At 43.6% G+C, this 16,458-nt stretch overlaps 1 protein-coding gene across 5 annotated transcripts in view; it reads left to right on the top strand.

Moving 5' to 3' along the window:
• RIPK1 (receptor interacting serine/threonine kinase 1) overlaps window positions 1-16,384 on the top strand; it is a 48,442-nt gene extending 32,058 nt beyond the window's left edge. For 3 of the 5 annotated variants that reach the window (XM_014581443.4, XM_075921324.2, XM_014581441.4), the window contains 4 exons: window positions 8,889-9,509; window positions 10,886-10,966; window positions 13,583-13,735; window positions 15,334-16,383. In XM_014581443.4, the coding sequence (XP_014436929.3) occupies window positions 8,889-9,509; window positions 10,886-10,966; window positions 13,583-13,735; window positions 15,334-15,620 (1,142 nt within the window). In that variant the 3' untranslated portion in view covers window positions 15,621-16,383. Of the gene's footprint in view, window positions 1-8,888; window positions 9,510-10,885; window positions 10,967-13,582; window positions 13,736-15,333 lie in introns of all 5 variants that reach the window. The other 2 variants (XM_014581440.4, XM_075921325.2) reach the window with 2 other exon arrangements.
• Window positions 16,385-16,458: the final 74 nt, after the last annotated feature.

The raw sequence follows: 16,458 nt of genomic DNA, 5'->3' as shown, positions 1-16,458 counted from the left end.
ACCCTTACGTGGCTTGTGATTTCAGTCTTTTTCTGGTTCTTGCAATCCTTCATCCTGGTCTCAGAATACTGACCAGCAGAGCTAATCTTCCCTCGCACATTCCCAGGTTTACTTCTCTTGCTCCTTTTTGCTAATCCTTTCTCATTCAGAGAGCATGTGTAAGCGGGGGAATGGTCCCGCTCTTGTGGGGAACTTTCCTGGCTTCTATACACCCCGGTGAAATGAACCAGCGAAAGGATCTGAGTCCCCGCTCCCACTTCCTTTACCCCACGGCTCCCTGATCCTGAGGGCTCCCCCTCCACTCTCCTGAGTAGCAGAGCCCTTGAAACCCCAACAAGGCTGGGCCCAGGTTTCCTGGGGCTTAATCCCTGACCTTGTAGTCACTAGGGGCAGGAGTTAGGGTGTCCCCACTCCGAGGTGCTCTCTTTACACTGCAGGCCTTCTTGGCCCAGTGACCACTTCATAAGGTTCAAAGCAAATACAATTTATTAAACATCAACTGATTAAAGAGAATAGAATAAGAAACAATGAGAATGGTTAAATGGGAACACACAGCCCTGCTCTGTAGCACAGGGACATCAACACAGCAGTCTGCAGAGTGTAAGGACAGTTCACAGTCTCTTCCTTAGAAGCCCTGGATGTGCTGCAAGGGGCTGCAGGCTGGACACGCTTGCACTGGCAGTGACCACACAGCCTCAGTCTCTAAGTGGCCAGACCCCTCTCCCAGTCCAGAGCCTTTCCCCACACTTTGCAGGTCCCAGTAGCTCACCACATCCAGCTGCAGGCTGTGCTGCTTGGCCAGTTCCAGCTCCTTGTGTTGTTTCTCTGTTCCTTTTGGCTTTCTGAGCACTGCCAGTCTGCTGCTCAACACAGGGTCTGCACTGCTTGGCCTGTCTGTGTCTGGTTCTGTCGCTGCAGGACTTCTTCTTGTCCTCCTCTTTCAGCTCTCTGTCTTTGCAGGACCTCTTCTGCACACAGCTTGTTTGTTCAGAGCCAGAGCCAGAACAATCCCCACTTACAACCTGTCAGTCAGGCTGAGCTGGAGTGTTGACTGCTTTCCATTGTCTCTGGGGTCTGTCAGTCTCATGAACCCTTCCCCTTCTGAAGCTGGTAAACCAAAAAACTCCCACAGAGTTTTAGTAAGGGGTAACAGTCCCCTTACACATGTTAGACTTCTTTCCTGGGCCACCTCCTCCAAACTGACCTCTCTTTCGCAGGTGTTCTCAGGAGGTACTAGCCGAGCTCTCAGGCTTCAGTTAATTCCTTTTCAGATGTGGCAATCTGAGAGGGTGCTCTACTTATCCCATGTCTGGCACCTTCTCATAGCCATTGTGGGAGATAGTTCACCAGGTCAGCACCTCTCCCCAGCAAGCCATCCCTCCCCCTCTGTCTGTCTGCAGCCGATCTCTCACTTTTTGTGACTCACCCTTGCTTCTCCATCACTGTTGTGATTTCTCCTTCCAGTGGGGGAGGAGGAAGAGAGGAGAAAGGAAGATGTCTCTTCTTCTGAACAGGCTCAGGTAGTCTTCCCATGCACTTCCCATGTGGCTGGTTGGGGAACATGGATCCATTCTGTGTCCCATGTTGTGGCTCAGGGACCCTCTGGTCAGCAGTCAAGGTCTGTTCCACCCTATAACTTGCTGCATTTCTCTGAGCTCTGTCCTAACCTTTGACTCTCCCTTCCTTCTCTGGGTCTGTCAGTCTCACCACTCCCTCCTCCCCGTGAGCAACTACAGACTGCACATCTCTGCTGCCTTCACACACTCCTCCCTCTTTCCAGGGAGTGACTGCAGATTTTCCCAGTAGCCCCCTCTGTTCCCTTTCCCCTCTTCCAGCTCAAAAAGTCCTCTGTAGCCTAATTGGCTGATTGGGCCCACTTGGCCTAATTCAGCTTTTAGAGGACCAATGTGAGATGCATATCCCATTGTAAGCAGGTGTACACCTCACACACAAACATGTAACGCAATATTAGAAAATCTAGTAAAAACTCCTTGAATGTTTTCTTCTGCTCAGACCATATCTGAATTAGAATACATGATCAGTCTTGTCATCTGCCCTGACAAACCCTCACCCCAAAGACAGGATAGGCCCAACTCATGCCGTTCTTTGGCAAAGGGAATGGATTTTAAAGTAGGGCAGCAGCAGGGCTACACTTTTAATGTGTAACGTACGTTTTCTTAAGAAATGCATTAGTATGTGGCAGCACCATGTTACAAATTCTCTCATCCTTTAAAAACTTTGGTGTGAATGTGGTGTTTGTGAAAGGTGCTAGACTGACAGCTTTGCAGATTAAGCACCTCTCTTTAATAGACACAGGGCAGCCAGTGGCAGTATAAGGGCATGTATATGCTTGTGTTTTTAAAAATCCAGGCTCTGAGGCTCCTGGCCACAGGTGTACAGTCCCAAGTTCATGCTATAGCAAGAACAGTTTAGACTCTGCAGCCTCCCGAGGCTTCTGTGCCCAGACTCCATCCTGAACCTCAGATTTATTGCCCAGGATTTAAAACTCAGTGTAGACATACCCTGAAGCTATGTCTACATTAGCGAGCTTACAGCGACACAGCTATACCAATGGAGCTGACCTGCTATAAGATCACTCATGTACCCACTCTAGGCTACCGCGAGAGAGCTCTCCCAATTAAAGCAATTAATCTGTTTAATATTTCCTTTCTTATTGGTTAAATTAAACTGTTCTCCCTAACTGCTGCACTAGCAAAATGGCTCAGGTGTAGTTATGTAATTAACAGAGAGTTTCCATTAGCAACTTCTGGTCCATGGAAAGGTTTGTGTTGAGCCAGGTGGGCCATGGGCCAAAAAATTTGAGAACCACTGTCCTAGAAATAGGTCAACATTCCATGTATCATTATTGATACCCTGACTATCCAGTCCCATACAAGCTTTGTGCTAATGCTTCAGTGGTCTTTTTGAGCCTCATTATTTTCAGTGATGCCCAGTATCAACAAGACAGTTTGCAAGCTCCATGTTGATGCTGTAAACTCCTTCAAATCTCAGTAGGGTTTCCTGTCCAGCCTTATACAGGCAGTCCCCGACTTACGCGGATCCGACTTATGTCGGATCCGCACTTACGAACAGGGCTTTTCTTGCCCCGGAGATCATGGGCGGCGGGTCGCCACCCGTGTCCTCTGGGGCGAGAAAAGCTTCTCCCGGTCCCCCTGGTCTGCTGGGGGGGTCCAGCAAAGCCACTGGACCCCCCCCCAGAAGACCAGGGACACCCGAGCAAAGCCGCCGCCTGGGCGGCTTTGCTCGTTTGCCCGGGAGCAAAGCCACCCAGGCAGCGGAACCCCCGCCACCTGGGCGGCTTTGCTCCTGTCCCCCTGGTCTGCTGGGGGGGTCCAGCGGCTTTGCTGGACCCCCCCAGCAGACCAGGGAGACAGGAGCAAAGCCGCACAGGCAGCATCCCGCCGCCTGTGCGGCTTTGCTCGGGGGCAAAGGAGCAAAGCCACACGGGCGGCGGGGTCCCTCCGCCTGTGCGGCTTTGCTCGGGTCTCCCTGGTGTGCTGGGGGGGGAGCAGACCAGGATTTTGTTGCGGGACGCCTCGGGTAGAGCAGCTGGGGTGCTGCCGGGTTGGTCCTGTGGGAACCTACCGGGCAGCGCCCCAGCTGTTCTGTCCCAGGTTCCAGAGTCAGCAGCTGTTGAAACTGATCAGGCTGATTCCAGGAAGCTGGGGGCAGAGCAACTCTGCCTCCGGCTTCCTGTAGTCAGCCCCTGGTCAGTTTCAGTGGCAGCAGCTGAATCTGGAGCCAGTTCCGACTTACATACAAATTCAACTTAAGAACAAACCTATAGTCCCTATCTTGTACGTAACCCGGGGACTGCCTGTACTACAAACAAGTAACATGGTAAAAAAACAGTTTTGACATATTTGTTCAGTACTGTGATGTTACAGAATGCTCTCAAGTAAGAGTTCTAAATTAGAATTCAAACAGTCCAATTCAGGCCTCAAGAAAAACTTTTGTTGTCTTTAAGAAAAGCTATGTGCCCCCATCAAAGGAAAGAATTTGTCTGTAAGGTTAAGGTGAAAATCATGGGCTTTCTTCCCTTTTTGCTCATAGACATGAAATGTTCTATATTAAAATGTATTCTCTGAATTCAAGAACAAGCCAGGCAGAGGCTATGTCTAAACTACATTCCTCTTTTGAAAGAGGAATGTAAATGAAGCTGATCAAAAATGCAAATGAAGTATAGATTTACAAATCTCACGCTTCATTTGCATAATCACGTGAGAGTGCTTTTTCAAAAAAGGGATTTTCGAAAAAAGAAACCACAATCTAGACGGGGTTTTTTTTAAAAAAAAAAACCCACCCTTTTTCGAAAGAACCCGTACACTTTTTCATTTTTTCAGGAGTACAGGTTCTTTTGAAAAACGGGGTTTTTTTTTCGAAAGAACACCATCTAGATTGCGGTTTCTTTTTCAAAAAAGTGCTCTCACACAGTTATGCAAATGAAGCGCAAGATTTGTAAATCCACACTTCATTTGCATTTTTGATCAGCTTCATTTACATTCCTCTTTCGAAAGAGGAATGTAGTTTAGACGTTCCCAGAGAGTGAAAATCAAAGTTTATTAAAAGTATAGAATGATACCTTCATGAAGGCTAATTTGAAATTTACCATGATAAGAACATTAAAAGAAACCTGACTTTAGTTTAGGGTCATCGATTAATGGCAGTTAACTAATGCAATTAACTAAAAATAATTAATCGTGATTAAAATGTTAATTATGATTAATCGCACTGTTAAACAATAGACTACCAGTTGAAACACATTCAATATTTGTGAATGATTTTCTACAGTTTCAATACTGATTTCAATTATAACACAGAATACAAAGAGTACAGTACTTCCTTTATTTTATTGTTTTTATTACAAATATATGGACTGTAATATGATACACAAAAAATAATATTTTTCAATTCACCTCATATAAATATTGAAGTGCAATCTCTTTAGCATGAAAGTATAACAAATGTGGAGTTTTTGGGGGGTTACATAACTCCACTCAAAAACAAAACAATGTAAAATTTAGAGCCTACAGGTCTACTCAGTCCTACTTCTTGTTCTGCCAATCACTATGACAAACAGTTGGCTTACATTAACAGGAGATACTGCTGCCTGCTTCTTATGTACAATGTCACCAGAAAGTTACAACAGGTATTTGCATGACACTTTTGTAGCTGCCATTGTAAGATACTCACTGCCAGATATGCTAAACATTCATATCTCCTTCATGCTTCTGCCAACTTCCATAGGACATGCTTCCATGCTGATGATGCTTTTTAAAAAATAATGCGTTAATTACATTTGTGATTGCACTCCCTGAAGGAGAATTGTATGTATCCTGCTCTGTTTTACCCATTTCTGCCATATATTTCATGTTATATCAGTCCTGGATGATGACTCAGCACATGCTTTTTTTAAGAATGCTTTCACAGCAGATTTGACAAAATTCAAAGAAGGTCCCGGTGTAAGATTTTTCAAGATAGCTACAGCACTCGACCCAAGGTTTAAGAATCTGTACTGCCATCCAAAACCTAAGAGGGAGAGGTGTGGTGCATGCTTTCAGAAGTCTTAAAAGAGCAATGCTCTCATGCAAAACCACCATAAAAAGAAAATCAGTTTTCTGCTGGTAGCATCTGACTCAGATGATGAAAATGAACATGCTCAGTCCTTACTACTTTGGATCTTTATCAAAGCAGAACTCATCAGCATAGAAGCATATCCTCAGGAATGGTGGTTGAAGCATGAAGGGACATATGAATCTTTAGTGCATTTGGTACTAAATATCTTGTGACGCCAGCTACAACAGTGCCACATGAACAACTGTTCTTTGATTACACTGTAAACAAGGAGCAGGCAAGATTCTCCTGCAAATTATAATCAGACTTGTTTGTCTGAGTGATTGGGTGAACTACAAGTAGGACTGAGTAGACTTATAAGCTCTAAAGTTTCACATGGTTTTATTTTTGAATGCAAGTTTTGTACATCTACTATATAACTGAGGGTATGTCTACACCACCACCCTAGTTCGAACGAGGATGGTTAATGTAGGCAACCAGAGTTGCAAATGAAGCCCGGGATTCATTTGCAACTCCGGTTGCCTACATTAACCACCCTAGTTCGAACTAGGGTGGTAGTGTAGACATGCCCTGAGAGAATTTGTGTGTCCATCTGTCTGTCCATCTGTCTGTCTTTCCCAGGGTCCCACTCTTTCCCCAAGCCATGCCCATCTCTCCTCTCTCACTTTCACTGGGCTGGGGCAGGGGGTTGGGTTGCAGGAGGAGGTATGGGATGCCTGCTCTGAGAGGGGGCTTAGGGCTGGGGCTTGAACTGCAGGAAGTGGTTCAGGGTACAAGAAGCATGGGGTGCTTGCTCTGAGAGGGGAGACAGGGTTGGGGTGTAGGAGGCATTATGGGGTGTTGGTCCTTGGAGAGGAGTTGGGGGAGGGGTGCAGGAAGGAGGTATGGGATGCTAGCTGTGGGAGGGTCGGAGCTTGGGATACAGGAGGTGGTATGGGGTGCTGGCTACAGGAGGGGGCTGGGATTTGAAGTATGGCCTCCCACCGGCAGCACTTACCGCAGGTGGCCCCTTGTTGGTGGCACAAAGAGGCTGAAGCAGGCTCCCTGGCTGCCTGGCCCCACACCACTTCCAGAAGGAGCCAACGCATCTATGGGGCAGGGGCACATGGCTCTGCACGCTACCCTTCTCCACTGGTCCTGCCTCTCAGCTCCCATTGGACACAGTTTCCTGTTCTTGGCCAATGGGACCTCCGGGAGGTGGTGCTTGCAGGCAGGAGCAACACATCAAGACTCTTGCTTCACACATACAGAGCTGCAGGGCTGTGTTGGCCACTCCCAGGAATAGGCTGGTGGCATGGGGAGAGGGCAAGCAGGGAGCCTGCCAATTGTGATCGACTGGGAGACTCTCCAAGATTCATTAGTTGATCGCAATTGGCCAATTAGTGACTATTGGCCTATAGGCGTCAATCCTGTAACAATGAAGTCACTGAGCTTTTGTCATTGATTTCAGTATGGTCAGACACACAGTTTACAGAGTAGTTTGTGATCATTCCAAATAAAGGTAAAATGTACAATACAGCATTATCTTTTCTAGAAGGGTATGTCTACACTAGCTCATTAATTCAAGCTAGGTAGGCAAATCAGGGAACCGGGTGTAGCCAGACAGAAACCCCCCTGTAACATCCATCTTTGCTTGCCTGGAGCATACAGGGCACACAGAACAGTAAAAGCCTTGAACAGGAGGCTCAGGATATGCAGGCTGCTGTGACCGTGAATGGCTGTAAACAGAGATATGCCAATTGCTGACCAAGAGCCTGCTGAGGAGTGCCCTTGACTAAAATCCCATATTGATACGAACACACAGCCGTCCGCGGGGGGAGGAATCTCTCGCCCAGTAAAAAAATATCTAGTACACATAATTTAGTTCTCTCTCTTGCAAGTGTAAATTAACTTGAAACTTGCTTGTAAGAACTGGTGCCACAAACGGACCAGTACAATTTGGAATCTTAGATAAGAAAGAGGATGCGGGCCCCCAGGGGTATAAAGATGGGTCCAGCAGCACATTTACTCTGAGTGTCAATCTACCATCTATCTGCTGGTCGGGTTTGGTGTTTGACCTCCCGAGGTTCCATGGGGACGCCCACCTCGTATTCATCTTTCCTAGGAATTGAGGGACCGGCCCTGGCCTGACATGCTGGAGTCGAGAGGCACAGAAAGGGGTAAAAATTGTACCTGGATGTGGTCCTTTGTCTTAAGTGTACACATAGATTTAGCGCTCTTTAAAGATTAAGCTGTCACTTGGTACCATTATTTCTATTTTCTATCTTTATTTTCTTTGTAACCATTTTTAAGATCTATACTTGCTAGCAGTTAAGAAAGAGAGCAATAGCCATTGTAACCATATGCTTTTATAAGTCTTTTTAATAAACCTGTAACTGTTTAAGGTTTTTTAACCTGACTCCTTCAGTTGCTGTAACAGAACCAAGCACAATTTAAAAGAACTTCAGCCGGTCATAAGGGACAGGTATAGGCAGAGCTTGGACGTTTGGATTTGTGTCTCTCCCAGGTGACAGATCCGTTGGGGAATCTCTCAGTCTTTCCTAGGCTGCCCTCTGCGAAGGGATCTTGTATTCTAGCAGCTAAAATCTGAGATGTAATAGGCTCTTCCTATGGGCCCAGGGCGTCTGTCAGCCTGTTGGCTGCCCTCTGCGACAGGACCCCAGTCCTAGCAGTAAAGTCACGGACGTTAAACCTTTTCCCCGCGCCCGCGCGTACACACACACACACACACACACACACACACACACACATTTCCCTGACCGTCGGCTGACACCGGGGTTGCAAATGAAGCCCGGGATTTAAATATCCCGGGCTTTATTTGCATGTTCCAATCCGGCCGCCATTTTTAAATCCCCCTTAGTCCAAATGAACTGCCCACGGCTACACGCGGCAGTTTAAAGTTAAAGTCCTCGGAGTAACAGTTAATCCGAACTAAGGACTTAGTTCGGATTAACTTTAAACTGCCACATGTAGCTGCGGGCAGTTAGTTCGGACTAAGGGGGATTTAAAAATGGCGGCTGGATGGGAACATACTAATGAAGCTCGGGATATTTAAATCCCGGGCTTCATTTGCAACCCTGGTTCCCTGATTTGCCTACCTAGCTCAAATTAACGAGTTAGTGTAGGCATACCCGAAGAGATTACCTTTGGTTGCATGTTATGAATTATTTACCTGCTTTTAATTTGAAGATGCTAGATGCTACAGTTCTGTTGTGGAGATGTAATTGAAAATGATAATTGTACCTTTACATTATGAGATAATTAAAGAATTTAATTTCCCTTCCATGCTGCAGATCAGCCCAATTCCCTACATAGCTCACCGAGTCTCATGACTGGCAATGTGGATGAAGCCTTGTTTGCTCCTTATCTGGAGAACCAGCCTGTTGAGAGCTGTGAGATCGCCTTTGAGGCCTCTCTGAACCTAGAAAGAAAACTACAGGATGAATTAAATTATCATAATTATGGCAGCCGGATGGATAATTCAGAAAGCCAGCCTCTGGTATACAGTGCTGAAAAGACAGAGGAGGAAAGAAGACGAAGGGTGTCCTTTGATCCATTTGCAAAGCCATTTGCTGCTCCACAGACGAATGAATCATATCTGAAAGCTGCAAATACAGGCTCAAAAGCCAGTCCCTATAGTAACATGACCAATTACAAGCATTTACAACAACCGCCACTACCAACACCAACACCATCCAGTGCAGCAACTCCAATATGGGAACAACAACCATACAATCCAAATGTGTTTGGGGCAAGGTCTGCAGATCTGATAACAGGATGTACAGAGGATCTGTATGGATCAAGTTCAGCCAATACATTTAGTCTGAATAAACCTCCTGTGCCTGAATCTGGCCTACACCAGCAGCCAGAAGCATTCACATCTTGGTTTCCAAAGAGCCTAAATACAGAGCCAGGTAGGTGAAATATCTGTCTTATTTTTTGTCTAAAACACCAACAGTACTGCTTTTGTTGTCTTCCAGAAATAAGATGGCCACTGATCATTTTGCATCTCCCATACCAACAGGCAACAGATTTCTTACTCTCAGAACATGGTGCTGGTAGCAAAGCCTATGATATATTATGGTGCACTGCTCTTTCTTTTCCTGACATCTTTATATAATTTCAGTTCATTAAAGATCTCACATCCCCTCCTGCAACCCCAATCCTTTACCCCAGACTCCCTTCTGCACCCAACCTCCATCCCAGACACTGCACCTCCTCCATTAATACCATCGAAGACTACACCCTTGACCACTTACCAAATTCCTGAAATGTCAAAATCCCCCATCAAAAATTATTGCCCATCCCTGTCCTAGATGCTGGATTTTCCTAGCATGGCATTCCTTTTCAACACTTTACACAAAGAAAGCATGGGTGCCAGAGCTGACAGAGAATGCAATAAGATTTCTTTCTGTCAAAATCACATTGTATGGGGAGTCTACAATTGCTATCTACATCAGCATATTGATTGAAAGGAGTTTGTGAAGGTTGGTGTTGTCACATCTACAAGTGGAAATTGTTCTGTAACAGTGTTAAATATTTGGATAGAAAGAAAAGAAACTATTATTGGGAAGCCACGCAATATAGTGGAGAAAGTACCCGACTCTGGGGGATGGCCACCCAGAGATTTGGTGCGTGGTAAGCACAATGGCCTGCTGTGCCCTAAAGCACCCTATGGACACTGTTGCCATATGGTAAAAAGTCCATGCTTAGCGTTTCAAACAGCAGTATATCAGAGTGCACTACAGAAGTTAGTGCATGGAAGTGGGGTCTACAGGGTGACCCCATGCTAGCGGGCTATACGTTCACAGACTGGCTTGCCGTGCACTCAAGCTCCATATAGGCAAACCCTGACAACCAAATCACCTACCAGCTCTTCCATTTACTTGTGCTATCTCAGGCTGGAGTTTTCAAATTTGAGTACCTAAAATTAGGTACTTAAATCCATATCTAGACTCTAATCCTGCACTGGGATCTGCTAGCAAGGAATCCCATAGGTCACGCTAGCACATTGAAGGCTCTGCACAGATGCAAGATCTCCACTAGAAGATCTTAACACTGAGTCAGGTTGTTAGGCACTTCACTAAACTATGATGTGTTTAAAATATTGGATTTTTTTTTAAAGCTTCTTAGCTTTTTGGTTAACAGCACTCCTCCCTGCCCTGTGTATTAGGAGCAGTAACCAAGTTTTGATACTGTTATAAATATTACAGCAGTTTTGAAGTACTTATGCCTTTGGGCTTTTGATTACCAAATAGTTTTGGCATTTCTGTGTTTTGTAATTATTCAGGCAAAATGGAATCCAATCCTTTTAAGAAGGGGAATTTTGCATACAGTTCTACTATACCTGTACATCACAGAATAAACACAGGTAAATGCTGTAGCATTGATATTTCCTAACGGCTAACGTGATATGCATGCTAACCTTATTTCAAAAAATTCTGACCAGCTTTACTAAAAAGTGAAACTGAAATCTCTAACCTCTAAAAACTGTGAGACGCCTTGTAAAACAAAGAGGTTTCTTTAAGACATCATGTAGATGTGTTATAAAGTGCAGGGAGAAAGCGGGCAATTGCCTCAGGGGCTAGAGATTCAAAAGGTTTCAGGGCTTCCTCCTGCCACCACAGTGCCACACTGTCCAACATGTTCTGGGCAGCTTTGAGGGCTGGCTGTGAGGGCAGGGGGCCCAGCACAGTGTGCTCCAGGAAGCACTGAGGGCTGGCTGCCCCAATCCTTACCCCTTCCACCCAAGGCCTGCCTCTTCTGGGACTGCAGAGCCATCCCCCCTACCTTGCCCAGGGGCCTGGTAAGTCTGTTGGCTCCCCTGCAGATATATGAAGTGTCATGGCTCTGAGCAAAAACTTTAAAAACAACAAATAGTCTGGTAGCACTTTAAAGATTAACAAAATATGTAGATGGTAACAAAATATGAGCTGAGGGTATGTCTACACTACAGAGTTTTGTCGGAAAAACAGCTTTTTTTCCAACAAAACCTGAGTTATGTCCACACTGCAATCGCATCCTTCCAAAAGTAAATTGAAATAACAGAGGGGTTTTTCCAGGAATCCTCTTTCTACAAGGAACAATCCTTTCTCCGAAAGAGCTCTTTTGGAAAAAGGTGTGTGTGGACAGAAAGAGGAAGTTCTTTCAAAAGAAGAGGAAAGAGGAAAAAGCACAGGTGCCCTGATGGCCACTCCATCCATAGTAATCATATAGCGTCCTGTCAGTGTGGACACTATCTTTCGAAAATGCAGATCACTTTTTCAATGTGCTTTAGCAATGTAGACGCTCTCTTTTGGAAGAAGTTTTTCTGGAAGTTCACTTCTGGAAAAGCTCCTTCCAAAAGAACACCGAAGTCTAGATATAGCCTGAGACACAAACTGCATGATTTTCCAGAGTTTTACAGAACTGTGAAATCATGATTTCATCCCTGGATTCACTTCAAAGAGTTAAAACTACAAGCCAGATGAATCTTCAAAAGCTTTGCATTTAAGCTTTCTTCAAAAAAGCATTTTTACTAAAAGTATAGCTAAATTAAAATGAAGTAAACCAACCACAAATGTGTTTATTGCTACATATTCACCAATGGCAGGGATGTTATTCTTTAATTTTATATTTATCACTGTTAGCCATTAATAGTGTTGATTAAAATCATGTATATGGAAGTATAAATTTATGTGGCACTTTATAAACTGAATATTACCGTGTTATTTTCAATAAAATATGCAAATGTTACTTTGGATACACACAGGAGACAGATTTGAAGGAGCCATTTAATCACAGCCATTTTTTAAAGCAGGAGTGCTATTTTACTGTCAATCCTGAACAACTGAAAATTGCACAGCTGTATTTTGCAATTTTCTCACTTATGGAATGCTCATAAGGCAATTTATAATATATTTAGCTAAGTTTCTTCCAAGAACTATTGTCATGGTATAAAATGAACTAATGTTAATATGGTTGTACTCTGAAATAGTACCTTTTTATATATATAAGTTAAATGCAAAGAAATACTAATTCAATATTGTGGCTCAGTTTTTACGCCTGTAAAATATCTCAGGGAAATTGTTTTTCTCCTCCTCATCCCTTGATTACCATAAGCATATTTATTACAGTAGTGACTGTGCCATTTTGAATGTCATGATCTTTATGCCCTTAGAATGTTAGCCTTCAATAATTTGCCTATTCAATAATTTAGTCCTCTATTGTACCTCCGAGGTACAGCCCCTCAGAGACGACAGTACAGAGACACACTAACCATAGGGGAGCACCCAGAAGCTTCCTGCCAAGGATTCCTCTAGTGTGCAAGGGTTGTACATCTGCAATTCACAGCCCTTAATGGATCACAGAATGCTTCTCCCGTAGAGCTGGTCTTGCTGTAATGGCCGGTGCAGAGGTGTATAAAGATACCGTTCTATATACAATAAATCTCATACATGTAATAGTAAATCCAGTAAATATTTCACAGAAGATTGGGGCTGGATCCTCAATTAATGTCAATCAGTGTAGTGCCATTGAAGTCATGAATGCAGAACTCCCCATCTCTTTCTTAACCTTCCTTCCCTCCCCATCCCCTGCGCACAAACTTTGTTTTAAAGAAATACCAGCACTACTTTGAAATGTTGATTTTCTTCTTTCACCTAGTGAATTACGTCTCTGAACTATATCACCTGTTCAGTTTAGAATGTTAGTTCCTAGGGGTAGGGATTGTGAGTGTCTTCCTCCGTCTTTGTACAACCCAGAGTACTCCTGGAATGCCACCTGCTAGAGAAGTATCATAAATTAATAATGAAAAAGTTCTTCCAATAGCCAAAGGAATGCCATTTCAATTGTAAATACAAAATAATCATTGTGGCTGTATTTGGTTTAAATACAAAATAATTCATCTCATGGATCAAAGCTTTCTTCTTTGCCTTGCCATTGTATCTCTTGAATTCTAAATTGTACCTACTTGATTATATCTCAGTCTTAAATTGCCTTTACACAGATGAGAATACAAAATTCACCATATATAACAGTAGCGGAATTCAAATTGGAGCTCACAACCACATGGAAATTGAAAAACAGAATTTATACATAAGCAGTGTTCCGGTCGACACGCAAAACTCTTATGAATATTATGACAGCACGGGTATATTTGGTAAGAGTAATTTCGTTCCATTCTTTTATAATGTTCCTCTCTATAATCAGCTCTCTGTCCCCTGTGTACTCCACCACTGAGTCTCTGCACTACTCATTCTCTGGGCACAATCTGAAGGGTGACTTTAGTCTCTTACTGAGAGAAGAATCTTTAGGGAACATACAGTGCATCATGCTCCCTTGTGTATTCAGACGTTAGCCATTTTGGGTCCTTTTTTATTACATAGCATTACAATTGGCAATAATTAAGGTTAATCATCATGAGTGGTGGTTTGTACTAACATTGCTTTGTATTATTACACCATCCACCCCCCCTCCCACACATAGTGGGCAAACTATGACCCACAGACCCTGTCTGGCCTGTCAGGCCTTTTAATCCAGCCCTTGAGCTCCTGCTGGAGAACAGGATCGGGGGCTTGTCCCGCTCCTCACATTTCTTGGCTCTGCATGGCTCCTGGAAACAGCAGCATGTCTCCTCTCTGGCTCTCGTGCAAAGGAGCAGGCAGGGGCTCTGCACATGTGCCTGACCCAAGAGCTGGCTCTGCAGCTCTCATTGGCTGGAAACCATGGCCAATGAAAGCTGTAGGAGTAATGCCTGTGGACAGGGCAGCATGCAGAGCCTTCTGGCCAAACCACTGGGTAGGAGCTGGAGTGGGGGATGTGCCTCTTCCTTTGGGAGTTGTTTGAGGAAAGGGCCACCTGGAGCTTGCACTCTAGAACCCCCACCACCAGCACACTCCAACCTCCTGCCCTAGCCCTGATCCCATTCCTGCCCTCTGAACTACTTGGTCCCAACCTGGAGCATCCTTTGTACCCTAAACACCTCATCCATGGCCCCACCCCAGAATCTGTACCCCCCAGCCAGAGCCCTCATACCCTCCCGCACCCCAACCCTCAATTTCATGAGCATTTATGGCTCACCATACAATTTCCATACTGAGGTATGGCCCTCAGGCCAAAAAGTTTACTCACCTGTGTCATAGATGATATTCTCCAGCTGCCTCTATAAAACCTGAAGCTGACATTAAGCTGAGCACCGCATGTTAACACAGTGTACTGTCTCATGAGTCAGCAGGTGGGGATGTGTACATCAAGACAGAGAAAAAAACAGAGCAATGGAAGCAAAACTAGGATCAGTGGTCCCCCTAACATAGAGTTCAAATATTTCAGTACAGGAAGGGCAGAACTATTTTTAAAAATAATAATATTTGTATTTGTCAATACTGGCTTAAATCATTACTGGATGTATTTAATTTATTTAATCAAGTTAAAATAGTATCTTCCATCCAAGAAATTGCAAGCATTTTATAAACATTAACTCTAAGATCACCATTGTGAAACAGATTCTCTTAATTTTACAGATGATTAAAGAAAGTCACAAGGAAATTGTGACATGCCCTTGGTCAAAAAAGGCAAAACAGTTGCAGATCCAGGAGCATTATGACATTCAGTACTCTTCTTTAATCATTAAACCAACTGCTTACATGAAAGCCACCCATAGTCCTGTCATTACTATGACCATGTTTTAGAGAGAGACATTCAAAGGGAAGGGAGAGTTTGAACAAAGCAGTCTTCTTACACTGGTCTTTCTTTTTGCAGATAGCACCTCTATCCTCTCTGAAAGTAATCTGAATTTAGTGAGAGAAAATTTGGCTAAACAGTGGAAACATTGTGCTCGTAAACTGGGATTCACTGAACCACAGATTGATGAAATTGACCATGACTACGAAAGAGATGGACTCAAAGAAAAAGTTTACCAAATGCTGCAGAAATGGGTTATGAGTGAAGGTTACAAAGGGCCTACCGTAGGAAAGCTGGCCAAAGCCCTCCATGGCTGTAAGAGAATAGATCTCCTTAACGATTTGATAAAAATGAACCAGGAGTAGAGGGTATGGAAACTAGGTGGAAATGACTGAGATTTTTATTTGAAGATCCTCTTACTAAGAACACGAAATAGTTTTGTAGACATGCTGCATGAAAGACACATGTCTAGAACATGCACATATTTCTGTCAAGAAGTATATACAGATATCCTGTAGCTCAAAATATTAAATTTTTGAAAAGACATAACCATGTTGAAAATCCTCTCTTCAGAGAAGGAGAAAAAGCACTTCCTTTTACAATAAAGATAATAGTTTTATCTAATAAACTTTGTGCAAGGACAAAAAAGCAAACAAAATCTGAATTGTGTATGTCGTGAGAAGTAACGTGGAAGGGACGGCACTGTCAATTGGAAGGGGGAAGAATTTGGATCTAAAGAACCTTGGAAGTACTACCTCAAAGCATACCACTAGCTGTGTTTAAAGTGACTTAATTACTGCCTAAAAGAAGTATGGCAGCTATGTAAATCTCATATCGGTGAACATGTATCATGAATTTTCTCACACCGCATTTAAGGTTTGGACTGAAAACAAAACCAAACTCAGCTCTTCTAAGCACAGCCAATATCCCCAGGAGATCATCATAGCTCACAGTGCCTTATTTTATTAAATGTTCTTTTTATAACTTTAAAAAAAATAAATTTTATAATGAAAATACAGAAGTTTAAAAATAATACAAAGTACTGGTGTAAGAGAAATAGTGATTATCAGGTATGGAAAAACTGTAAATTGACATTAAAAGAATTGACTTCTTTATTATGATAATATTTATTATTTATGTAGTTTTCCTACAATGATGGGAGTAAATTTGGTGTTATATGCTTATGAAAAGGGAAAGGAAAAC

Source organism: Pelodiscus sinensis, chromosome 2 (assembly GCF_052426305.1).
Source record: "Pelodiscus sinensis isolate ZL-2025 chromosome 2, ASM5242630v1, whole genome shotgun sequence".
NCBI lineage: Eukaryota > Metazoa > Chordata > Testudines > Trionychidae > Pelodiscus > Pelodiscus sinensis.
The sequence above is the reverse complement of the archived record's forward strand: the minus strand, read 5'-3'. Positions and strand labels throughout refer to the sequence as shown.